Raw genomic sequence first — 25,406 nt, forward strand, 5'->3', positions numbered from 1 at the left:
TCTGGCTGCTCTGCCTTGGAAATGCTACTGTAGCCTCAGTGGCAGCTGGGGGGGGGGGCAGGAGGTGGTCCTGGGCTGTCATTATCAGGCCACCTGGAATGGCAAGCCCCAGAGTAACACTGGGGCCAGGCCCCTAATGCCGGTGTGGTAGCTGGCTCTGCAGTGCTGGGACGATCTTGCTCTCCTGCGCCCCACTGCCTGAAGTCCCACCATCTCAGCTGCCTCCCCCTTGGGCTAATGCCTGCTTTATCCACCCAGTAGAATGCAGGGGAGGGGGAGCTGGGAAGCTGGCTCAGTGGTCTAGGCCTCAGAGAGAAGGCATTTCTGTTGTTTTCTGGGAGCAGATTCAGATGTGGAGAGGATGGAAACCTTAGGGATTCTAAAGATTTGGGGCAGGAAGAATCAGGCAGGGGAAGGGGCAAGTTGGAGCCCTGGGACTTCTGAGGCCAGTCTCTGCCTTCTTTGCTCCAGAGCTCCCACATTGGTCACTTGTGTTTCTCTATCTCATTTCCCCATCACATCAAACCTGCCACGGGGCCTTTTGGGTCCCCTCAGGCCATGATTCCCTTCAGGGAGTTTCTTTTCACCTCCCACCTGCCCCCAGCCTGGCTCCTTCCAGAGTACACCACCTCCCTGAGCCCTCCAGGAGAGGCAGCCCCTGCGTTCTCTCCCCACTGTCAAGGCTGCTTCCAGATGCTGCCCTAGACAGTTCCCCCCTCATCTCCCATTGAACCTTCTGCTCCTCTGGGCCATCACCCTCCCCGTGCCCTGTCCCTAGTCCCCTAGCCACACCCCTTCAGCTCTTCCAGCCCGTGGCTCCAGGAAGGCCATTTTCCTCTTTGCCCCAAGTCTGAAATATGAATGAATTGATGAATGGATGAGCGAATCAATGAATAATGTCTGGCTTCTGCTGCTCTCTCCTGCCCCGTCCCACCCTACTCACCTGAAATCGCACCTGATTAATCACCAGCAACATCCTGGTCACCAAATCTGATGGTCACGTCTAAGGTTCTCTTGGCAGCATTGATGCGCCTTCTTTCTAAAACCTCGCCGGGACCCCCCCCACCTTCCCAGTCACCCTTCTGAGCTCGCCCTCCCCTCCCCCTCCCTCAGGCTCCTGCCTTCCAGCTTCCTGCCCTCAGTCAGGATCTCTTCACACCCATCACTCCATGACCATGTGTGGGGAGGCGATGCCCAAACTCCTCAGTCTTCTCTTTGGGGCTCCAGAGCTGCACATCCACCTGCCTGCTGGACACCTCCTCCAGGAGGCCTGCTTAGACATGGCAGGACCAGCCTGGACCCCTCATAATGCTGGACCTTGTAGGCTCCGCCCCAACGTTCCTAAAGGCACAGTCCCACACCCCCCATCTAACAGGCTCCAGCGTGTCTTCCTCGCCACCTTCCACCCAGCCCCCGGGCCACAGACCCAAGGTCATTCTCAGCTCATTCTAGCCAGCTCCCTGAATGCCTCTTGAACCCTTCTCATCCCCTTCCTGTCACTTCCAGTCACGGTCCTGTTTCAGACCTTGGCACCCACTCCCAGACCTCACCGAAGTCTGGACATCTCCCTGCCTCCAGTCTCCCCATCACCTCTCCACTCAAACTCCTTTTCCCACCCAAATAGCTTCCCAAATGCCAATCAGCCTCCCCTCTCCTGCTTGGTACCCTGCATGGCTCCCCATTGCCTGCCCACGGCTAAGTGCAAACCCGGTTGCAAGGCACACGAGCTGTCCCTTTCAGATCGCCTTTGCTACTTTGAGGCCCACCTGTCCATGGTCCAGGCCCAGACAGGACTGCCAGATAAAATACAGGATTCCCAGTTCAGTTTGAATCTCAGATAAACAATGAATAATGTTTTTAGTATATCCCATGCAATATTTTGCCTCTTGTATTTTTATTTGCCAAATCTGGCAGCCCTAGGTCCAGAGCCATCTCAAGCTCTGCCCCCTGACCACCAATGGCTGCGACTGAGGGCGGGCTGGGTTAACCCTTGGCATGCCAGAGCTGGCCTTCTGCAGTGGGAAGGTGGGGAGCTGGAGCGCTTTCTTACTGTTACTCTGCACAGCCTCATTCTTGTGGCTCCTGCAGCCAGGAGTCCACTTCCCTGTGCCAAATGCATGCAACTCACCTCCTCATTTCCTCAGGGTCTCTGCTCGCATGTCACCTGCTGAGAGGTCTCCCTGGCCACCTACCTAAGCCAGCCCCTCCCTCCCTCCCTCTCCATTGCTGTTCCTGCTTCATTTTCCCCATAACATGGACTCCACCCAGTACGGTGCACACTTACCTGTTTGCTGTTCTCCATCATCCGGGAGACCCAGGTCTCCCCACCGAGGACCCAGCTCCAGGAGGATAGAGACCTTATCTTGTTCACTGCGAATCTTAGAACTGAGATTCATGCCTGGCACATAGGAGGTACTCAAGAAACACCCGTGAGTGGAAGAAAACAACCCTGCCTCCTTCCATTTCAGCTCACTGCCCTGGGGAGCCACACACCAGATGGCTGGATACACCTCCTGAGCTCTCCAAAGCTAAAGGCACCTCGGAAACCAGAGGGCACTTTTCAAATATTTTGAAGCACATGGAGGGTTGTCACATGGGAGTGGGTGGAGGCAGGCTGCAGGCCTGGGAATCTGTGCTTTCGCAAACCCCAGATGCATGTGGGCCCCGGATCTCTCCCCCCAAACACCCGTGGAATCCAGCTCCTTACTGCAGAGACACCTCCGGCACCACAGAGCCCACGGTGAGGGGCAGTGTTCCCCCTCTGTGCACCCAAATGGTCAGCCTTTCCCAGTCACAGCTCCCATCTGTGACCTGGGCCAGCGGGCAGGCAGAAGAGGGTTCTTAACCTTTATTTGGGCCCCAGGCTCCTTCAGGAATTTTATGAAAGCTAGGGACCCTCTCACCGAAAACTACACATTTTACATGACCTTGTGTGTAGTTTTCAGGGGTCCCCAGACTTCTGCAGCTTGTGTACTGGTGAAAGAACATCCCTTGCAGAGCAGTATCTATCCACATGGGAAAAGATTCATTAGAATTCAGGTGTGGTGATGACACTTTGGGAAAAGAAAGAAAAAAGGAGAGAGAAAAAGATAAACACTGACTCAAAAAAAAGATACACACCAAAATACTGACAGTGTTTAATTCTAAGTAAGAGGCATGGGGTAATTGTTAAATTTGTTTTCCTTTTGTCTTTTCAACTATTCAGCATTGAATGTGTGTTGTTTTTGTCATTATAAGGAGGGGAGCAGGAGGAGGGGTTCAGCTGGGGGTGGAGGGGCAGGTGGCCAGGCCTCAAGGGAGGCCCCAGGGGCAGAGCTCAGCTCTATTGCACTCAGTTTGTGGAGCAGCTCCCAGCACACAGGGTGGGTGACTTGCCTGGCCTGAGCCTCAGTTTCCCACCCGTTAAATGGGGACAGAGGGTGATGCCTTGGTCAGCAGGTGAGGGTGAAGACGAGGGGTAATGTGTACAAGGCGAAGTGCAGGCCACACAGAGAACAGAGCTGGACCCCCCAGGCAGCTCCTCCTCTTTTCACCCCCACAACAAGGCAACTTCAGGCTCTTTGATCTGTTTCCTCGAAAGGGGGAAATCAAACATCCTGGCAGGAGCGGCAGGGGCGGGTGGGAGCTGGAAATGGGGGAGGGCAACTTCCTCTCAGCCCCTCGAGAAACCTGGAGGGCACCTTCCACCCCAGGGATAAGATCATTTCTGAGCCCAACTGCCCAAGCTCCCACTTCTTCAGTATTTCGGAAAAGCGGGAGCATTCCTTCCATCCCTTATTTAGTCATTCGATCATATATTCATTCAACAAACATTCATGAGTGCTTATTCTGGGATCTCCAGACACACTTCCTGTTTCTGAAAACTCACCGATGGTGGGGGGCTGGGCAGACATAGGAATAACAGCAGCTAGAAATATAGAGAAGGCAAGGAACCTGGGTTTGGAGCAGTTTCATGGAGGAGTGAGTTCTCCATGAACAGGAAGCAAGGACAGGGAGCAGGAGGCCACTCAGAAGAGACTACAGCTGGGGCAAAGTCATGGAGATGTGAAGCAGACTGCAGGGCTGGAGACACCACACCTGGCCTGGAAGTTGGAGCTGGGAGGATCAGGTGGAGGGATAGAACAGGGTTTTCCTGTAGAAAATGGAAGGATGATGGAATGTAAATTGGTGCAGCCACCAAGGAAAACAGTGTGGAGATTTCTTAAAAAACTGAAAATAAACTGACCCTATGACCCAGAAATCCCACTCCTGGGCATATACAGGAGAAGATTCTAATTTAAAAAGATACATGCACCCCAGTGTTCATAGCAGCACTATTTACAATAGCCAAGACATGGAAGCAACCTAAATGTCCATCGACAGATGACTGGATGAAAAAGTTATGGTATATATATGTATATACAATGGAATTCTACTCAGCCATAAAAAAGAATGAAATAATGCCATTTGCAGCAACATGGATGGACCTAGAGATTATCATACTAAATGAAGTAAGTCAGACAGAGAAAGACAAATATGATATCACTTATACGAGGAATCTAAAAAATTATACAAGTGAACTTATTTACAAAACAGAAACAGAGTCACAGATGATAGAAAACAAACTTATGGTTACCAAAGGGGAAAGGGGGTGGGGAAGTGATAAACTAGGAGTTTATGACTAGCAGATACAAACTACTATATATAAAATAAACAACAAGGACCTAGTGTACAGCACAGGGAACTATAGTCAATATCTTACAATAACATATAATGAAAAAGAATACATACGTGTAATTGAATCACTGTGCTGTACACCAAAAACTAATACAACATTGTAAATCAACTATACTTCAATTAAAAAATTTTTTTTAATTTAAAAAGAAATTGTTTGTCAGGTTTTATTTAAAAATCTTGTTGGTGTTTTATTGGAATTGCTAATATAATTTGTAAGTTAATTTGGGGGAGAATTCACACCTTTTATTTATTTATTTTTAATGGAGGTACTGAGGATTGAACCTAGGACCTTGTGCAGGTAAGCATGAGCTCTACCACTGAGCCATACCCTCCCCCGACACCTTTTAAAATTGAGTCTTACTCAACACACACAAGATACATCTGGAATCCTTATTTCAAATAAAATCTTCCCCACGATCTAGAAAACAGAAAGGAGTGGATTGGAGGCATGCATTTACCTCTGCCTCTTACCTATAAAGTGTTGTTGTTGGCTTGGTGGTTGGTGCTGTGTGTTTTTTGGTCTGGGCTAAGCCTGCAAGGTCAAAGAGAACAGGAGAAGAGATAACAGCAGCAAAGTGTGGGAACCTGGAAAGCATCTGTGTGAGAAGCCACTGACTTGGCAGACCTGAGTGACCTGAATCCCCACAGACACGCCGGAGGAGAGCAGAAGGCAGCTCAGCCTCTTACACAAAAACCACCGAAGACTCGGGGATTAGGCACAGGAGATGCATCCAGAAATGCGAGTGAGGAAGGGACTGAGAACAGGAGGAATCTTTGAAAGTCAGTATGAAGCAGTTAGACCCCCAGACTCTCGCCTGTCTCAGTAGAATATTTGGGGTTTATTTTTTGGACAGAGAGAAAAAAAACAGAGTCTCTGAACAGGAGAGGACCAGCCATGTAAAAGGCAGAGGCTACAGCACGAAAAACGAAGGCTCAAGGTAATGTTACATATACGCATTTATAACCTCTTGCTCCAGAATGCTGGCAGCAATTCCAATACCCCCTAAGCACACTAGGAGAGTCTACCCCAGGGAATCTGAGCAGACCAAGGAGAAAGATCTAAAGACAGTGACCAAGGAAATCACCTGGCCAGACCCCTCAATGAGGTCCAGAGTCAGGCGGTCCCACACAATTACACCGAATCTCCAATTAGAGTTTGGTACCCCACTATTAAATAGACAGCAAGGATTATCAGCCATATGAAGAAAAGAAAGACAGGAAAAAATAAATTGAGGGGGAAAAAGTAACACAAAAGAAACACACTACACAGGGAGAGGAAATCTTTTTTAAAAAATTCTATCATTAATATCTTCAGAGGGGTAAGAGAAGATAATGCATCAATGCAATAAGAATAGGTATGAAATGTAATAATTAGAAAACCAAAAAGTACAAATTCAAATGATTATAACAAAAATGAGAAAATTAATAGAGACATGAAAAAAAACAGATGACGATATCTTCCCCCCAAAGACTATAAAAACACAACACAAAGGAACAGAAAATAAGAGAGGATAAGAATTTTGGAATCTGTTACAATCTTAAATTATTTAGAACTTTAGAAGGCTAAACAGAAAGAGAGAACAGTGAAAAAGGAAGAGGAAAAAACGATCAAAGAAATAATTCATGAAAACTACCCAGGATTGATCACCGTTAAGTGTTCAGGTCATAGGATTAATGGAATGTCCAGAACAATGGGTGAAAATAGAACCACACAGAGGCATATCGTTGTGGAATTTTAGGACACCTGGGACAAAGAATATCTTCAAAGATTTCAGAGTGAAAAAAAATAGGCTATTTTCAGAGATTAAGAATTAAAATGCCTTTAGACTTATCAATAACAGCACAAGAAACAAGAAGACAACAGAGAAATACCTTTGAAGAGGGAAAATTATTTTAACCATGATCTTTATGCCCAGGCAGACTACCCATGAAGTATGACTAAAGATGTCATCAAATGTTACAAGCTCACAAATAAATCCACCTCCCATGTACCCTTGGGAAACTACTGCAAGATGTGCTCCATCAAAACAGGGGAGTAAATCAAGAAAGAGAAAAGACCCAGAAAACAGGGCCTCCAGTGTGAGGGGGCTAAGAGAACCCCAGAATAACAGTGTAGAAGGATCCCAAGCTGAAAGCTGAGTAGCAGACCTAGAGAGCAACCCAGTCTGGACTGGAGCAGGTTAGGAGATTCCAGAAGAGAGGACTCCAAAAAGATAAATGAAGAGATGTTATTGAATTTCCTAATAGGGGATTTGGACAATTAGTGGAGAGTTTGGGGATAAATTTGTGGTAAGCACACAGAAAATTATGCAAGTGAACAGCTAAACAAATAACAACTCCAGGGAAAACAAAAAGCCATGCAAGCAAGGAAATGTAATCAGAGCACACTCTATGACCCAGCTGTGAAAGCCTTTACCCAGTTGAAATACTAACCTTTACAAGGGAAATACTAACAGTTACATCTAACCAAAATAACTACTATCCTGGGAGGATAGAAATGGTACATGTTAAGGAGAAGGTGGAGTGGAAGGAACCAAATCCTCTTCCACAGTGGAACGTCAGTAGATAATGCCTAAAACTGAAAAATCACAATGGACTTGGTAAGAATTCTATTTAGAGAAATAGAGAAAATATGAAAAGAAACAGTTAAAGGAGTTGAAAGTGGTTTTCTCTGAGGAGTGGGAAGGAGTGCCTTAGAGGACTATTTATAAACCATGACCATGCATAACAGTTAAAATAAAAATGAAAAGACAAGCAAAGCAGACTTCTTTAGCCAAAGTGATGAAGGACAGAGTCCCTCTCCCCTCATTCAGCCTAATCCTTGGCACCTCCCTCCTCGAGGGCACCCTAAGCCACTAACTCACAGGCATCATTTAAGAACCAATGACCAACATGACGAAGTGTGGATAGGAGAAGCTCAGGCCCTGAGACAGGTGGTGAGGGAGTGATTGGTACCCCACCGACTGTGCCAATGCATCACTTCCCTGATGTCATGGCAGCTCAGATGGGTTGAGAGAGGATACTGATGAGGGTGCATATGAAATAATGAATCCTTACCTGCAGAGTGGAGAGACGCCCTAGAAATCACACACCTGCCTCGCACAGACAGTTCCCCTAAAGGACAGGCTGGCCTGAGGATGTTTTCTGGTCTAGAGTGAGCCTCGCCTAGCAGAGCAGCAAGAACTGCTGGAGAATCACGATTCTTAGAACAACCGTCAGTATTGAGAGCTGGAAGTTGGTGGATACACACGCCAGCTCCCTGGTTCCTGGGAAGCAGTTCTGTGCGGACTCCTCCTAGTTCCTCTGAGGGTTCCCAGGAGGGTAGAGCTGCAGGTGTCAGAGCAGCAAGCTGTCACCCTTGCACCCTGTATGGGCTGCCTTACCTTCCCTGTGCCACTCCCCCCACTCCCTCACCCCTGCTTCATGGGATGACCTCCCAAAGACTGCTGACACTTATTCCTTAGATTCAAGGTCTGTTTTTGGAGGAATTCAGCCAAAGACAATGATCTCACCCTTCTTTTAACAGATAAGGAAAAATGACCCAGAGAGGGAAAAAGAACTTGTCTGACTTCACACATCAAGTTATTTGCAAAACTGGCATCATGGAAAGAGCATCAGGACACAAGTGAGGTGGTATAGAACTTGGTCTTAGCTGTGTGGCCAAGGGCAAGTTCCTGCCCCTCTCTGAGCCTTGGTTCCCTCAGCTGTCAGCCTTGGCCCGTAGCCTCACTGGCCAGGACATTCTCCTTACCCCTGAAAGCCCCTCTTCCTACAATGCTGCCACTTATGTGCAGATGCTCAAAGCGTCCTATTTAAAGTCAAGAAAATGCACACACACAGTGAGGAGGAAGCCACAGCCCTGGATGGTAGCTAATTCTTTAATTTCCTTGAGGGCTGCAGAAATTCCTGGGATGCTAGATCGGTGGCATATGAAATGCCCCACCATTTCCCAACCACATAATGACACCCCCCCTTCCTTTTGCTGGGTCAGCAAATTTGCTGGCCGGCACACCCCTGCAAACGGGGTCATTGTGATTGAAAGACAGAGAGAGAAAGGGAGAGAGATGGGGTGTTGGGCATTAAGATCAAATCATTTTTTTTAAAATTACAACCCTATCCAGGCTCCTCTAGGGGCCCAGGCCCCTCAAGGAAAGCAGCAGGGATTGGGGGGTGGGGTGGGAGGTGGGGATAGAGATGGCAGCTTCTAGCAAAGGCTTCAGGAATTTCAGCAGAGGAGGTTCAAATCCCAACTCCACTGCTTCCTAGAGCTGCAAACTCAGGCAGGTCCCTTTCCTCCTTGAAGCCTCAATTTCCTCCGCAGGAAAATGGGCATTAAGGAGAATAATTGTACCCCTCCCTCCCACACACACACCCCCCATTTGTTGGGAGAATTAATTGAGGCCCTAGGTGCCACGCCCTGGAAGCCCAGAGGTGGGGGTGAGTGTTGAAGCCAGGGGCCCAGGATCAGCAACACTGCCGAGAAGCCTGGACTCCCCGTTTGCTATCCAGGTGATTTTGAACCCCTTCATCCGTTTCTCTGAGACTCTGTTTCCTCAGCTGTAACGTAAGACCAACTAATGATAAAATAGACTGTCTGGGTTCAAATCCTGACTCCATGCCTTCTGAGCTGAACTTGGGTAAGTCACTTAACCTCTCTGAGACTCAGTCTCCTTATATGTTAAATGATCTGATTATTGTGAGAACTAAGTGAGTTAATTTACTAAGTCCTTGGAGGAGTAGCTGGCATGCAGGAAGGGCTAGTTTATGATTATTGTTAAGTTTGTGGGGAGAACACACTGAAAGAAGTGAGGTATGAGGTGGGGGCAGGCCCGGCCCTAAACAAGCGCTCCCTGAACAGGAAAGGAAGGAGCCCTGGGCCAGGTCTGGAGTGGTGTGGCACCGGGGGCGGGGGGACGGGGTGATGATGGGGGAGCCCTTCCTTGCTGCCCCCCCCCCCCCGCTGAGGAATGCCCACCTCCGGCAGGGTTTGTGGTCACACAAAGCTGGTCCCTCAGCAGGTCTAAGCCCCTGGCAGAGCTCTTTGATGCTAAAAATAGACTATTCCACTGAAAAACCCAAAGAAAAATCGTTTTATGAGCCAAAAGGGGCTGCAGTTTGGGGTTTTCTTTCTTCCTCTGAGGGGCCTGGGACTCTGAGGAGGAAGCAGGTTATGGGCGAGGCTTTCCAGGTCTCAAAGGACCACAGGAGAAGTCTCCTGTGAGAGCTGACCAGTGTCTCAGGAAGGACACCTTCGGCCGGGGTGACCTCTCCAGCCCTGTCCTGCAGACTGGGACCCAGGTTCATTCAGGTGGCCGTCGACTGGGGTCGGCTTCCAGAACCCAAGAGAGTCAGGGCTGCTGGAAGCAGAGCCTCGGTGGGACTGGGTGGCAGGAATCTTTTGGGGGCACCAAGGACACTGGGGAAGTTGCCAGTCAGCCACACGCCCCTCTCTGCCACCACCACCCAGCTCCACACGTGCCCTCCTCCCCTGCAAGCACAGCGCCCTCACCCCCTACACACTGCCACCTGCCTGCCCAGGGCTCTCAGGCTGGTAGACAGAAAACAGTAACAGAAGAAGAGCTTACCCTGGCCAGGTGCCCACCTGTGCTCTTCCCAGGGGTTCCCTCCTCACCTGCACACCCTGGGAGAAGGCTTTTGATTTTCCCCATCTTACAGGTGAGGGAGGTGAGGTTCACATAGAACCAGCTGACATTGCATGGCCAGGAACTGCCAAAGTTGTGACCTGAACCCGCTTTCCTGACTCCAAGGCCCCAGCACTCAACCTCCCTAGGGGGAGAGAAAAGGGAGGTCAAGGGGGTGTCCTGGGGATGGCTGGACGTGGTGACAGTACACCTGCAGTAGAAAGCATCTTATCACACCTGTGACTGCCTGTGAGGCCCCCCCTTCTTCGAGCCTCAGTTTCCCTGGCTGTAAAATGGAGACAACCACCTCTGCTCTGTCTGCCTGGTGTGTTTGTGTGCAGGTGGCAGTGGGATGGCGACAGGGCAGGTGAGTGCAGGTGGCTCATTATTTCAAGCACAGGGAAAAGTCTGGCCAGAGAGAGAGGCAGCTTGCCTATTCTGGGGGAGCTGGGTAGAACCCAGCCTGTGCTCCTCTCCCAAGTTTGCTAACCCCGTTCAGGGGCTCTGTTACTTCTCCACCCTCTTCTTTTTGACAGAGGGCTATGGCTAAAATGTATCCAAACCCAAATGTGCACTAATGGTGGAATTTCCCCTAAGAGGAAAGGCTGAAAATGGAATTACTGGGGTCCCTGGTGAAGCAGACACTGAGAGGAAAGATCATTACAAGATTGTCTTCAATGCCACTAAGCCTATGGCAGCTATAGGGGATGGCAGCGAAGCGTCCAGCAAAGGGAGGGCCTGGAGAAGGGGGCTGAGACAGGAAGGTGGAGGAGAGGGAGGGGTTTGGTTTTGAAGGGGGCACCATGAGCAGTTTTTCGAAACAAACAACAGGAAAGAGAGAGGTTGGGGGTGGGGAGGGGAGAAGCCCAGAAAGCAGGCGGAGGGCAGGTTGGGTTTGATCCTGCTTCCTCCACCTGCAAACTGGGTGACCTTGAGCAGGTCTCCTCAACTCTCTGACTGCCCTCTGAAAATGGCAGAAGTCCGCTGAGCATGGTTGGCTGTCTTGAGAGCCCACCATTGGAGACTTTGTGCGTAAAGCTCTCGCTATGTGCATCCCACGTGGTAGGTTCTTAGTCAACAATCTTTAGCTTGGCCTGGGTATCCCGGCCCCTAGGAGGGGCTGCGTGCTTGCAAGCCTCACCCCCTGCCCTGAGCTCCCAGTAGAGCAGGGGCTGGACCTGGGTGGCGGGGGATGGGGGGAGGGGGCATCTCATCTTGAAGTCTCTGTGCTAATCCCTGAAGGTGGAGGCCCTGGGCAGCCTGCAGCAGATCTCAAATATCATTCCAGCACCTTCCTCAGACCCAGCACTGTGACTGGCTGGTAGAAAGCCAGAATTTGAACTCTAAGACAAGTGTCCACCTCAAATCTGCTACCTGTTGGGTCCAAGCTGGCTGTACTGACTCCTGGAGGCTAAAATTGGGGATTAATCCCTGGGATTCGTCTTTTCCTCATCAGAAAAGAGAAGAGAGCCACATCTATCCAGCAGGTTGTTGGGCGGGTCCAGTGGGTTCAGGAATGTGCCATCTCTGTAAACTGTAAAGTTCATAGATGGGCCCAGCAGCCAATGCTCATAATTCTCCAATCACTGTCACCCAAGGTTGCAATGAAAGTATCAGCTCTGCACACAGGTTAAGAAGACGGATTTTACCACCATTCACAGTGGGTATTTTCCTAACGGACCCCCATGTAAATGGCTCATGGGGTCACTGGTACTTCTGGTATCATAAGCCAGTCGATGCCCTTGGCTAGCATATCCCTCACTGGGATCCACACCTTCTGGTCCCACCAGCCCACTGAGCTGTCAACTTGCCAAACATCTGATGGGTTTGTTCCCAAACCCGTTTATTCCAGTAGGGTTTCTGTGGTTACAGAACTTCATTGGGTACCATGCTAGTCCTGGGCCACTTGGTCCTCAGATCCATCTACTCCCTCCCTTGTTTGGCTCTATAATGCAGAGGTCTGATTCCACGAAGTTGGCTGGCTCCAGCTCCATTCGACTGATTGGAGGCACTGAGAGAGGATGATTAGATGAAAGAAAGAGAGAAGTTCCTTTATTCTTTGTTCCAGAGGACTCTGTGGCTCCAGCAAATGCTCCTGCTTCCACTGGGGACCCTCACGACACCACTTCTCCTTGTGTCCCTCTTGCCAAAAGATGGCAGTGGCTTCCTGCCCTGGCTGGTCTTGGGGCTCCCCACCACCTCTCTTTGGCTTCTCAGCTCTTCCATCACCTGGGTTTCTGATAACCCGGCACTAACGTCAGACCCTCAGTTTCCAGCACTCAAAGTGGCTTCTGTTTTCCAGACTGGGACCCTCACTAGTGGCGATGTGATGTTATCAATGATATGATGCAAGACAGGGTGTCTGTTTCTATGAAAACTAGGCTGAATACCTTGGAAAGACTCGGTGTAGGCAAGTTGCTAAAAAATGGATTAGGTATGGGTGGAACATTGTATAAGATTGGGCAAAAGAGTAAGATCTGGATGCTACCGGATGCTAACTGCTTCATAAGCATCTTTACATCCACATTCCACTTGAAAGAGCACAATCCTGGAAATTGTAGGAGATGCCTTCTAGGTTGGTTTAAGACAGAAGAACAAGAGGGAGGCCATTGGTGCATTTGGTGTAAGTTTAAGGGTAAAATAAATAGTTAAGGAACATTACTATTTTTTTAATGCTTCTATTATTCAACCAAATTTTTGTATTAACCTCATCTAAATGGTTCAGAGGTTTCTATGGTGTTGGATTTTTTTTTTCCCATTGGAGAACAGGAGGACTGCCCACCGCATGTTGAGAGAGTGCATGGTCAGAAGTGGCAGGAAAAGAGTCCTAGGAACTGGGCACCTACAACGTGCCAGACACACTCACAGTTGTTGCCCATTTACTCCCCTTTGCCATTTTGAGAAGTGAGTAAGGTAGTTGGTCCCATCTTACAGGCTAGGAAGTGGACTCAGAACTAAAAAAGCCTCTTGCCCACCATCTCGCAGCTCATAAGGACCAAAGTCAAGCTTCAGGAAGGTTCTTTCTGCTTCCCTGGGCAGCCTCCATTCCAGGGGTTCATTCAGAGTCTGGCCCATGCTTCTGAAGGGGCACACAGAGATGCTAAGCCTCTTGAGGGAAGGACCAAATCTGTCACTCAGTAAGCATTTGCCACATGGTCCCAGGAAGGCATTAAGCCACCTGCTGCACAGAGGTGACTCTGGGCTCAGCAACCCCTCCTGGGCCCCCTCCTGGGCCCCCTGCCTGGGCCTGAGCTCAGCTTCCCAGGCTGGGGGAGTCCCTCAGAGTGACCAAATTATAGGTGTAATGGGGGGCCCACTCTTGTGTGTGGAAAAAAACAGCGAAGTGTGTACGGTGGTATGTTAGAAACTGGAGGTGGTGGGGTCGGCACAATGGAAACAGCTCCTGGGCTGGGAAACAGAAGGCCCGGGTTCCACTGACTCACGGGGGAGCTCGGCTGAGTCTCCACCCCTCAGGGGACCTCAGTTTCCACTTCTGTTAAAGGAGGGGTCTTCCTAGTTGTGTCCATCTCTGACCTATTTCACAACATGGCTGACTCCAAAATGCTCCAAATTTAACCAGGGAGCCAAGGCCCCTTGGCAGGCTCTGCCTGTGCTGCTGACCCCTGCGAACCTGCCCAGGCTGGGCCAGCTGATGCATTTACAATGGGGACAGACTGTCCTCCTCTGTGACTGTGATGGTTCTTTTCCTGCGCTTACTCATAACGGAATCCCAATTGCATCACCGAGACTCAGGCAAGGAAACAGAACTTCATGGTGCTCTCACCCAGTTGCCTGTCCCTCTGAGGAATGTGTTATCCCCATTTTACAGGGAAGGAAACTGAGGCCCAGAGAAGGGAAGTGATTTGGTCCATGGTCTTGCAGCTCGGATTCAACAGAGCTGTGCCTGAACTTGAATCTGACTCCAAAGCCCTGTGGCTTTCACCATAAACCTGCTTCTTCCCTGGATGAATTAAACCCCTACCACCACCACCACTACCACCAATTCACCATTTAGGAATGGAAGAGTGAGCCTTCATGAGGATCCAGATGAGGCACAGACAGCAAATTTCCAAGGGTGTCCTCCTAATGATCCAGTGAGGCTGTGGGCAGAAGCAAGTCTCTGTGGGAACTTGGATAAGCCCCTCTCCCTCCTGGATGACCCTTCTGCTCCGTGTTAGCCTATAGAGGCCACCCTGAGTCCAAGGCTGGGGCTAGGGCCTGGCCCCAAGCTTGGGGTCCCTAAGAGAGGCCAAGAGGCTCTCGAAAGCCTTGGGATTTAGCTTAGAGGGCACTTCAGGGCCCTGCAGTGTCAGGGCTGAGGCCCAGGATGTGAGCCAGAGGTTGACATTCTAATTCCACTCACAATGCTGTGTGGCCTTGCACAAGCTGATGTCAATATTCAGGGTCTCAGTGGTCTGGCCCATGAAATGGGAGAGTAGAAATTGCAAAGGAAATGGTAAAGTCACCCCTCTCCCCTAACCTGGCTTCTGGAACACGGAAGTGGAGAGTTGAACCATCTTCCATGTCTTTTCTGCTTTTGCATCTGTCTGGGAATTGAAGGATTCAAAAAGAGGGCTGACAACGGGCCCAAAGGAGCCAGGGGAGGACACCGAGAGCAAAGGCGGGGAGGCAGGAAAGCCCAGGCACGTGAGGCTGGAACAGAGAACCCCAAAGGGGTGCACAGGTGGGCAAAATGAGCAAAGGGCCTCGAGTGACAAGCGTGGGCCTCAGACCTGAGCTCTGCATAGGGCCCCTGGCAAGGCCATGCACCCGCTTTCCCGAGGAAAGCCCTTCTCGGCAGACAGGCCTCAGCGTGAGTGCTGGTGACGCCCCTTCACGTGTTTCCCTTTGTACCTAATCCCAGCTCCCATAAAATTGCCCTGCAGTGCCACCCAGCCACACATGTGGACGCCTTTCCCAGCTGCAGGGGTGGTGGACAATAGCAGGGTGTCAGCTGCAAGCAGCCTGGGGCGGGGGGCTTGGAGGCGATCTGGGGTCCCAGCACCCAGTGCAGGCCCTGCGGGGCTCCGGGCTGCCCGGGCCGATACTGGACTTGATTAAAAAGGAGTCTCCCACAGGATCCAAACCACCGGCCCAGCCGCTCCCTCTCCTACCACTTTCGGTTCTGCTTCTGGGCCGCGTGCTGAGGCTAGCCCAACAAATAAAAGCCATCCCTTTTTTTCTCTCTCTCTCTTTCTTTCTTTCTTTCTTTTTTTTTTTTTTTCTAAAAAGAGAGAGAGGCAACCACAAGATCTTCTAAGAGGCTGTGACATCACGACCCAGGTGACCACCACCCAGCCAATGGGCCAAGGCCGCGAGCTGGCTTCTTGCATCCTGTGAGCTGAGGTTGGGTTGACACTGTGAAGGCCTGGTCCCTCAACCACAGAACCACAAGGCCAGGCCCTCGGCTGCCTCCGGGGCCCTGCGCCGGAGCTGGTTGGCTCCCGGTCCTCCCACCCCCGGGCCGCCCTCGCACCCACTGAGCTGGGCTCTGCAGGGGGTGAGCCTCATTCATTCATTCCGTGGTGCTTGATGCTGGGCTGGCTTTGCTCTCACTGCCCTGCGACTCCTGCCTTGGCTGCTGAAAGCCCCTTCCCGCCATCTAATGATACACTCTGCATACGCTTCTGTTGAAAATTTGTGGCAAGACATTCCTGTGGGACCGGGAATCCAAATTCTTGGGTACAAACAGAAACTTACTTTCCTTGGGGATTTTTTTTCTCTCTCGCTCACACACACACACACACACACACACACACACACACACATACACACACGCTTGCGTTCTTTCCTTTTTCTTTTTCACAGCAGTAGGGGGGGAAAAGAGACGAAACAAAACAAAACAAAACACAAAAAGCAACACCACCACCACCACCCTTTTATTTTCGAAAGTAGCTAGGAAAAAATAAAACAGCGGCCAACCAAGTCCATCCCAACCCAAGCCCCTGAAGGGCTGGAACCTCGCCTTCCTCCGAGCGGGGCATGGCATCCAACAGCATCTTCGATTCCTTCCCGACCTACTCTCCGACCTTCATTCGCGGTGAGTAATGATCGCCCTTTCGGGTGGGGAGCTGTGGCCAAGCCCCGGACTGTGTCCCTCCGCTGCCTGCCCTGGCTGCCTTCAAGCGCCTGGGCTGTCTACTTTAATCCGCTGGCTTCTGAAAGCCCAAGGTGGGAAGAGGGCTTGGTAGCCACCGTGGTCTCCTGGAGTAGAACATCTTTGTGGGACTTTGCTCCCCGCCTGGTGGGGACTGTTGGTGGTGGGGGCAACGGCTACCACGAGACCTCAAGACCTCAGAGGCCAGACCTTGGAGGGTCGTGGGGTGGGGAGGACACAGGGGTGTCCCAAGGCTTCCTGCCTCACCCATGGGGCTCTGCAGCCCTAGCCCCTGGCCCACCTGGAGAGCTCAGACCTTCCACCTGAGCTCAGACACTCAGACACCAGACACCTGGCTGGCTTCTGGCCAGAGGTGTGGAGCAGGCAGGGGGTAAAGCGACACCTTGGAATCCAGAGACCTTCTCCCACCTTGCATCTCCCGAGTAACCCCTGGGGTGAGAGAAGCAGAAGGAGGAGGAGGCTGCAGGCTTTTGCTGGGAACTTGCACAGCTCTGGGTTGCCCTGAAACTGGATCAGCTTGGTGGGGTGGGCCTCGGGAAGGTTCGTGGACTTAGTCACAGGGGAGAAATAAGTGCTTCTGGGGGGCTTCTGCCTGTATTCATGGCCTAGAGGGACCCAGAGGTCTGGGTTGTGTCCCTCAAAAAGGATAAGTTTCCAGGACACCCCACTTGGAGCCTCTGATTGAGCCTGGAACTCAAGGGGAGACTTTTTCTGCCTCTGTCTGGCCTGTAAGGTGCTATGCCTGGGCCTCGGACAACCCCCTGATGCCTTCCTCCCTGCCAGAGGGAGCCCAGGTGGGGCTGCGGCACCCAAAATTGGGGGTCAAGAGGCCCTGAGTCTGAGTCCCAGCTCAGTGGCTACCATGCTGAGTGGCCATAGATAAGTTACTTAACTTCTCTGTGCCTCAGATGGCAGTCCCTCTGGCTGTGACATTCTGATTACCTGAGACTGGGAGTGGACTCTGTATGAGGGTAGTGTCTCTGGGTTAGACACGGGGATGAGTTCTCCTCCAGAACAGGGGGAGAGAGTGGCATCCAGAACACCAGGGTTTGGACGGCTGTTGTTGCCTTTTCTCAGCTGAGGTGGTCAGCCGAGACACAGACGTCGGTCTGACTGTCCATCTGCCCTTCTGCCCATCCGCCTGTCCCACTGCTGGCTAACAGAGTGACTCAGAGCCGGCTCTGGGCAGGGACTGAGGCACACTTGGGTGCTTATTGTCCAAAGGTTTCTGCAAGGGCTTATCTGACATCTGAACCTTTTCCTCCTCCCGGGAGAGAAGCTGAGGCTGGCTATGTGGCTGCAGATGGGGACTGAGTTGGGGAGGGGGGCCTGCTGTCCCCGTGGCGGGGACACTCCCATCAGACCTGACTGTGGCTGGTAACCAGCAGCAGCCCCAGGTCTGGGATCCAAGAGCCGTGGGCTCCTTCCTTCAAGCTGCTCTTATTATAACGCTGTTTCCTTTGTAGTCCTCGGAGCTAATTAAAGGCAGTTCTGTGGCAAGAAAATAAGAGTTTATAAAAACCATTTGCTGGGTCTCTGTAATCTGTATTTCTCCTTCCACGAGCAAGAAGGAGAAATGTCGAGTTCAAAACAAAGGAATTTCGGGAGACCGGACTAATGGGCCACCCACCTAGGATGGGTTTCTGAGTCCACGGGGCCTGAGAAATGGTGGAAGGTGGCAGGGAGGGGAGGGAAAGGAGAGCTGGTGGCTTTGGGCCCAGGATGTGCACAGAAACAGGAGGCTGCTGGGCAGAGCCAGCTGCTTCCTGGAGGACAGGGGTGCAGATGTGCCTTGTACGCTGGGGTATGGGGAGGCCTCCTGGTCTGGGGTCTGAGGCTTTCCCTGCAGTTCCATGTTCTGTCCGCACTGTCTGGCCCCGTCTCTCCAGCCCACTTCTATTCCCCATGTTCTGCTCCCTTCAGGGCATCTGTCTCCCAAATTCTGTCTCTGGGGCTCACAGGACTCAGCTGCCAATTCTCCCCCAAAGAGATCTGACCCCTGGGTCCTGCAGGGCTCAGCTACCTGCTGCCCATGCAGGGTCCTTAACCTGCTCTGAGCCACGGACCTTTCTGGAGTTTCAAGAAGCCAAGAATTGCATTTTCAAATGCATAAAACAAAATACAAAGTACTATGAAAAAACCTAAATCTATGGAAAGAGAGCTATCAAACTATAAAAAAGCAATTTTGTGACATCGTGACCACGTGCCTTTGCAGTAACAGAGTGAAAAGATAGTCACAGCGGAGACAGTTACGGAGTCACGCAGCTGTGATGAGCATGCACAGTATTTTAAGAGAAACTGTGATGGCCCTGATGGGACTGAAAAGTATTTGTGATTTCCTTTGGTGACAAAATCACTGTGGAAATTTGTTAGAGATCAGTGAAAGGAAAGATGTCATGTGTTTCCCCACCAAGTTCACGGGTCTCAAGACATGACTGCCCCTAGAGAGCTTTTTAAGTTGGATTCCAGATTCCAGAATGCCTCTCAGTTCCTTAGGACAAAGAGGTTTGGGAAGAGGGTGGAGAGACATTTGATTTTCACGTAAAGTAGAGGGTGGGGAGGAGCAAGAAGAGGATAATGTTTAATCCAAAGAGCTGGCAGACTGATGGCAGAATTCCAGGCACTGAGATGGAGGTGTGAGAAGGCGAAGGGAGATACTGGGGTGCCCCGGGCCCTGAGCAATTCTCCACCTCCCCTCCTCTCCTCTCTTGGGATTCTCCCAGGCAGGAGAAGGGATATGAGTCCTCTCTGGCAAACGGGGAAGCTGAGGCCTAATGACACACTGCGTGACTATGGGCAAGTCCCTTCCTGTCTCTAGGCCTTGGTTTCCCCACAAATATGGGTGATGGCCTTGAGGATGCCCGAGGGCCCGCCCACAGCTCCACCGAGGGCCGGCACCTTTATTCTGGACCTGCTGCATTAGGTCCTTCTCTGTATCCCCCAGGACGTCCCGCTTGCAGCAGGTCCCCCTCACAGCACCCCACAGGAAAATCACTCTCCCCAGGACACTGAGGAGGGAGGGAACCAGAGGAAATGGGCCTAAATTGCCACAGGCAGGAATCAGGAGGCCCCCGGGAGAGAGAGGTTTTTCTTTATTCAGTAATTCCACAAAAGCTTATCAAGGAGCAGAGTTCTGAGACTCCAGCTGGGGCTCTGGCATCAGACTGTCTGGGCTCAGGTCCTGACTCTGCCTTTCACTAACTGTGTAGCCCGGAGCAAGTTCCTTTACCTCTCTGTACCTCTGCTCCCCCATCTGTAAAATGGGAATGATGATTACACTAACCTCACGGGGCTTTGGAGGGAATTAAGTGAGCAGGGTGCCGGGCACAGAGTAAGTGCTCAATAAATGTGCTCATTTTTAAAAATTACCATAAGCCTGGAGCTCAGGTACAAGGGTGACTAGGTCAGGGTCTCTACCCTCAAAGAGGTCACAGTCTGGTGTAGAAAGAGATGAGTCAACCAAAAATTGCACTGAGGTATGATAAAAGTTCATCAGGGTACCAGGGGCTGGAAGATCACCTGGGGGGTTGAGAGGACAGTTCCCTGGAAAAGTGATGCTGGTGCTGGGTCTTGCAGGGTGAGGAGGTGACACATGGGGAAAGGACATGGGCCAACGTGTGGAGGCAAGAAAGGATGAGACAACGCAGGGCGCCTCCTGGGAGGGCTGGAGGGCACGGTGCAGGGTGAGCTGCCAGAGGGGGACCAGGACAGGACCGTCTGGCCGGAGCTCTCTCAGCCGTGGAGGGGGGGTAGTTGCCGGTAGCTGCTCCCCTGAGGACACCTGGGAGAAATGGGAAACGGCCTCTCAGGCAAGAGGCACGTCTGTGTGGAGGCAGAGGGTGAACCAGATGGCCCTGGGCAGGTCTCGCTGGGATGGTCTGACTCAGAGCTCACTGGACAGGGAGGGAGCTGCCCTGACCAGAGAGGTCACTCACTGCGTTCTTTGCTCAGCTCTGGGCAGTGGCCGAACATCGGGGACTCTCCCGAGTCCCAGGCACCCCAGGATGGTGGGTCACCCTGAGCAGGACACCCTTGATGGCCTCCCCTCCCCCACAACCCCAGGAGATGAAGGGACTGACCACCAGCCGTCCCACACCCACCATGGCGCTTGCCTGGCGCCACCTCTGCGGGGCCCCTTTGACGGCGGCTCCTGAGGCCGCCCTGCACACACCCGTCTCCTCAGACCACCCTGCCTGTCCAAAGTGCCCCCGGGGCTGGAAGGGCATTCCTGGGAGTCCCCCTCAGCCACAGGGTCTGGGCGGGCATGAGCTGGCCCCACACAGTGGGACTGTGTGTCCAGGCCTCACCCGCGCCCACTACGGCGGCCGGCGGCCCCCAGCAGCCCCACTGGTCACATAGAGAGCCCATTGACACCTCAGCCTTGAGGTGGCTGCATCAAAGCTGAGCTTGCTAGGCCACCTGAGGGGGTGGGGGAGTGTCCAGGAGGGGGGCGGCCAGGAGTCGGATGCCCCTGAGCAACAGGGCCTAAAAACCCGAACTTCCAGAAGGCTCTTCCAGAGGGCAGGGAGGCAGCAGCATGCCCTGACCCCAGCCTCACCTCTGAGCCAGTCTAGACTCCTCCATGGGTGGGGAGACAGAGGCCTGGGCTCAGGGTTCAGGGGGGCAGCTGTAACACAAGCCCTGACTCCCATCTCCTGGGGATGCCTTGTCTACAGACCCTTCCTCAAATCCCCCACGCAGAGTGTGCCCCACTGGCAGCTGGGGAGTCTCACCCAAACTTCAAGACTGCACTCATACTCACTCTCTGCCAGGAGTCTTCCCCGGGACCACCTGCAGCCACCAGGGAGCCCTGGCCGCCTGGATCTTCCAGGACCCGGGCAGCCGTGGGACTCAGCCACTCATTCCCACCTTAGCGCCGAGCAGCCTGCCTTCCATGGAGGAAGTGAAAGGGAGGAGGAAGGGAGGAAAGGAGGGCTTTACCTCTCAGGTGGTTTGGAACCCGGGCCCACTAGCACCTGCCTTGAACCAGCACCTCCTGCAGGAGGCCCCAGGACACAGCAGGGTTAGGAAAACGGGCCAGAGAGAGACCTGGTCCTGCCATGGGACACCACAAGGAGCAGGAACAGTGAGTGAATTCAGGACAATGTTGGAGCTGGCCGGTAGAGAGTGCCTCTGCCTTGTTTTATAGATGGGGAAACTGAGGTCCAAAGAGGTGTGTGGTCTTGTGTGAGGCTGAATTTCGCAGCAGGAACACTGACTTCTCTCAGCTACCCGAGGACCAGCCATCACCCTCGTGCATGGTTTAGGAGTCAGACCAGGTTTAAGCTGTTCAGTAGCCGGGGGACCTAACATGTTAGTTCACCTCTTTGAGTCTGTTTCCTCCTGTGTAAGACGGAGCTTCAGTGGTTGCAAGAGACAACGTGGCCCTGCCCTGAAGCCCCGCAAGCCACGCATGGTCTGTAGTGAGCGCTCACTCAGCACAACCACCTCCTCCAGCCCCTCGGCTCTGCCTCTTGCCACTTGGCAGATGTTCACACATCTCACCCCACTGCTCCATCTCCAACACTGACCCCCTTGTGTTGCAGACGTATGCATAGCAGAGACTGTAAAGGGACTTCCAGACTCCTTGTCAATGGCTCCCAGAATTGGGGATGGAGAAGAGGGTGCTCTCTGGGAAAGAGGCAACATGAAATGCAGTTATGAGCCCAGGCTGCAGCCAGGCCCTGCCACTTCCTCACCGTGTGGCCTCGGATAAAGTGCCTCACCTCTCTGAGCTCAGTTTTCTCATCCATAAAATGGGGGAGAAAACACAGTAGCTGCTTCAAGATTTGTTGGCTGAGATCATGTGTATTATGTGCTTAATACAAGGCTTGGTGCAGAGGCAAGGCCTCCATAAATGCTGGAAATTATTACTATTTCATGTTCTCGCTCCTCCTGGACAAAAGTCTGACTCTGAACAGGATGGGGCAGGTAATAAACCCACCTCTCTCCTCTCAAGGCCCAGCCTAATGGCCGCCTCTTCTGGGGAGCCTTCCCAGGTCCCCCCTTCTCCCCTCCAGGCCTCAGGAGTGCCCTGCCCCCACCCTCACCCACCCCAACCCCCCTCCTGTCCAGAATGGTGCTCCTGGGAGCAGGTGAGGTTCGGCGCTTCTTGCTGAGTGGATGGAGGAGAGGGAGGGTGAAAGGACCAACACTGACCCCCGAGAGGGTTCCAGCTTCTCCCTTCACTTCCCCCTTTGCTGTCTGGCTCATTCTTTGAAGTGCTTGCTGATGGGAGCCCAAGCTCTCACGTCCAATCGGCACAGCCTTGTGAAGGTTTAGGTTCCTCTTTGGGGTTTTCTTTTGCGTCTGGGAAAAGTGTTTTTGGCAAAAGGTTCAGACTTACGTGTGGGCGGACAGGGCAGATGCCTATAACTTATGATTCGTAGGGGTGACTGAAGTCAGCCCCCCAGAACATCCTTCATTGTATGACACGGAGCCTGAAATTCCGTTGCAGCACTCTGCCCCTTGGGGGTCAAGTGTTGTCCAGCTGGGATTTTTCAGAACAAGTGTCCCTCTTGTCATGCACACTTCAGTGTCAGTGAGTCCACTGTCTGCTCATCTTTGTTAAGAGGAGACTAGCGACTGGGGTTCGAGCAAGCAGAAGGTGTTACAGGAAGGAAAACTTGGGGCACTCAAATGAAAGGAGGTGAAAGGAAAGGGAGGGGGAGGAGAGGAGAGATTCATTTTGGTCACGCCCTGCCCCAGCCGCAACTCACCCGAGTGCCCAGTGGCTAAAGACCAACACTCAAGAAGTGCCCCCACCCTGAGGGCTTCCCTTCCGCCTTCCGTCCTTCCTCAGTGAACCTGACATCTGCCCTCGCCCCCCACGCATGGAGGAAGCCCTGCTGAAGGCCTGCCCGCATCTCTGGGCTCCCTTGTGTCACTGGGTGACACCTCAGGGCCAGGATGGTTGGGGTAAGGAGCCCCATGTTCGGGGTGGTGGGGGCTCGTGGTGTGAGCCTGGTTCTCCCCTACAGAGCAGTCACATCCCTTCCCAGGGGCTGGAGGGGCATCTGTGGGAACGAGACCACCTTAGAGAAAAGACTGGGAGGAAAATGAAAATGTTGCAGTTGCTGCTACATGATGCAATGATGGTGGGGAGCCTTTATTTCTAGTTCTCTTGGTGATTGTAGGTTTTCCAAACTTTTAAACACTGAACATGTATTACTCGTAGATTAGCGGGAGCACTCTTTAAAAAAAAAAAAAAAAACAAGAGAGAGGAAGAGGCAGGCCCACTCTCCCAGGAGCAGGTGAGCTGGGCCTCCCGTCAGCCGGGGCTGCAGCATGGGGCTGGTCTGCTCCCACCCAGCCAAGGCGCCAATGGCCACCCTTCATCTTTCTGCCTCTTCCCAAGTTGCCGTGTCTGTCACCCTCCTCCGCAGCCCTCCCTCTCTGGCTGTGGAGCAAGGGTCTGCCTGGGCTGGGCAGAGCCGTGAATATAGCAGGTGCTTGGGAAATGCCTGTGGCCTGCATTGTGGTCCCAATCTGAAGACAGTTTCCCTGCACAGGGAGGGTTTCCCTGGGTTCTCCCATTCCCAGTGCCCAGGATTTGGGATGTGATGTGGGCCAGCTGGTGCTGCTGATCATTCAATGGACGTTTACTGAGCATCAGCTGCAGGCCAAACACTGTTCTGGGTACTGAGGATTCAGGAACGAACAAAACAGAGGTGCCTGCCCTCCTGGAGCCGAAATCCTAGTGATGTGTGGGAAGAACTGGCGTCAGGAAAATGCCCCAGGGAGAGAGGTTAGCTGAGAGGCTTATGCCCTTTCTATTGATGTAGAATCTCAGCCTTCTAGAACTTATGTAAACGCACCCATTACTGCACCCATCACAGCTCTGTGTCCTGGACATCACCACCTCCACTGCAGACATGAATAAACAAACAGATGCAGAGTGATGGGTGATGTGCCAAAACTAATATTTCAGAGGAGGAAGACACTGAGGAAGGGAGAAGGGAACCACATTTGTGGATGACCTTCTGTGTGTCAGGCACTGTGGTAGTTCCTTTGTGAACGTATCTCATTTCAGTTAATTAATTCATCTCTAATCCATGTAGTAGGTGTTATCGATATTATCCCCATTTTACAGTTGGGAAAACTGAGGTTCAGCTGAGGAAAGTAACCAAGGTCATATAGCTTGTAACTGGCGAAGCCCAAATTCATGGCAGAATCTGTCTGATATCAAAGCCAGCCCAACAAAACTCTTCTTTCTACCTGGCAGACATCTCTTAAGGTCCAGGCTCACCACCTCCATGGGGCCCTCCCTGATTCCTCCAGTCCAGATGACTCATACTCTTCCCTGTGCAACCAGAGTACCTTCAGACTCTTCTCAAAAACTTCCAGAAGGCTTCCTAAAAGGGGTAGAATCTGAGATAGGTAGATTTGGGCAGGAAGGAACATTGGTGGTCCAGGCAGAATTAATGGCATGGGCAAAGGTAGGGAAGAAGGACCATGTAGGGAAGACTTCTTAGAGATGGAAGGGCTTGTGGGTCTTATGGCGATGTTGAGGGAGAAGAGGCTGGAAAGCAGGTGGGCCGGGCCTAGAGTTTGGGCATGGCCTCAAGGCAGTAGGGGTCCAGGCAGGATCGAGCTGGGCAGTGATATAGGGCAGAGCATCCTGTGATGCACTGGGCCGCTCTCTGAAATAGGCCAATGTAGACGTGCGCCTTGAGCTCATATAAGTGTGTGAACAGAGACCACAGGGGCCCTCCCGCACCCGCCCGCGAGCCCTATTTTTATCACTCTCTAGACACACATCGGAGCAACCAAAGCAAACTTGTTCTCAGGCACGTAGAGTGCGCCATGGATCGGCATGTCTGTGGTCTGATGAGGACAAGTTGACGGTTCAGAGCCGTCAAAACAAGACCCAGGGAGAATCCCAGGACGAGTGCTGTCAACACAATTTGCAGGGCACAGTGCAAAAGGAA

At 52.1% G+C, this 25,406-nt stretch overlaps 1 protein-coding gene across 2 annotated transcripts in view; it reads left to right on the top strand.

Moving 5' to 3' along the window:
• Positions 1–15,856: 15,856 nt before the first annotated feature.
• The window catches only part of RUNX3 (RUNX family transcription factor 3), a 60,442-nt gene continuing 50,892 nt past the window's right edge, over positions 15,857–25,406 (top strand). The window contains exon 1 of one of the 2 annotated variants that reach the window (XM_074377151.1): positions 15,857–16,398. In XM_074377151.1, the coding sequence (XP_074233252.1) occupies positions 16,341–16,398 (58 nt within the window). In that variant the 5' untranslated portion in view covers positions 15,857–16,340. The remainder of the gene's footprint in view (positions 16,399–25,406) is intronic. The other variant, XM_074377150.1, reaches the window with a different exon arrangement.

The sequence above is a fragment of the Camelus bactrianus genome, chromosome 13 (genome assembly GCF_048773025.1).
Source record: "Camelus bactrianus isolate YW-2024 breed Bactrian camel chromosome 13, ASM4877302v1, whole genome shotgun sequence".
In the NCBI taxonomy this organism is placed as follows: Eukaryota; Metazoa; Chordata; class Mammalia; order Artiodactyla; family Camelidae; genus Camelus; species Camelus bactrianus.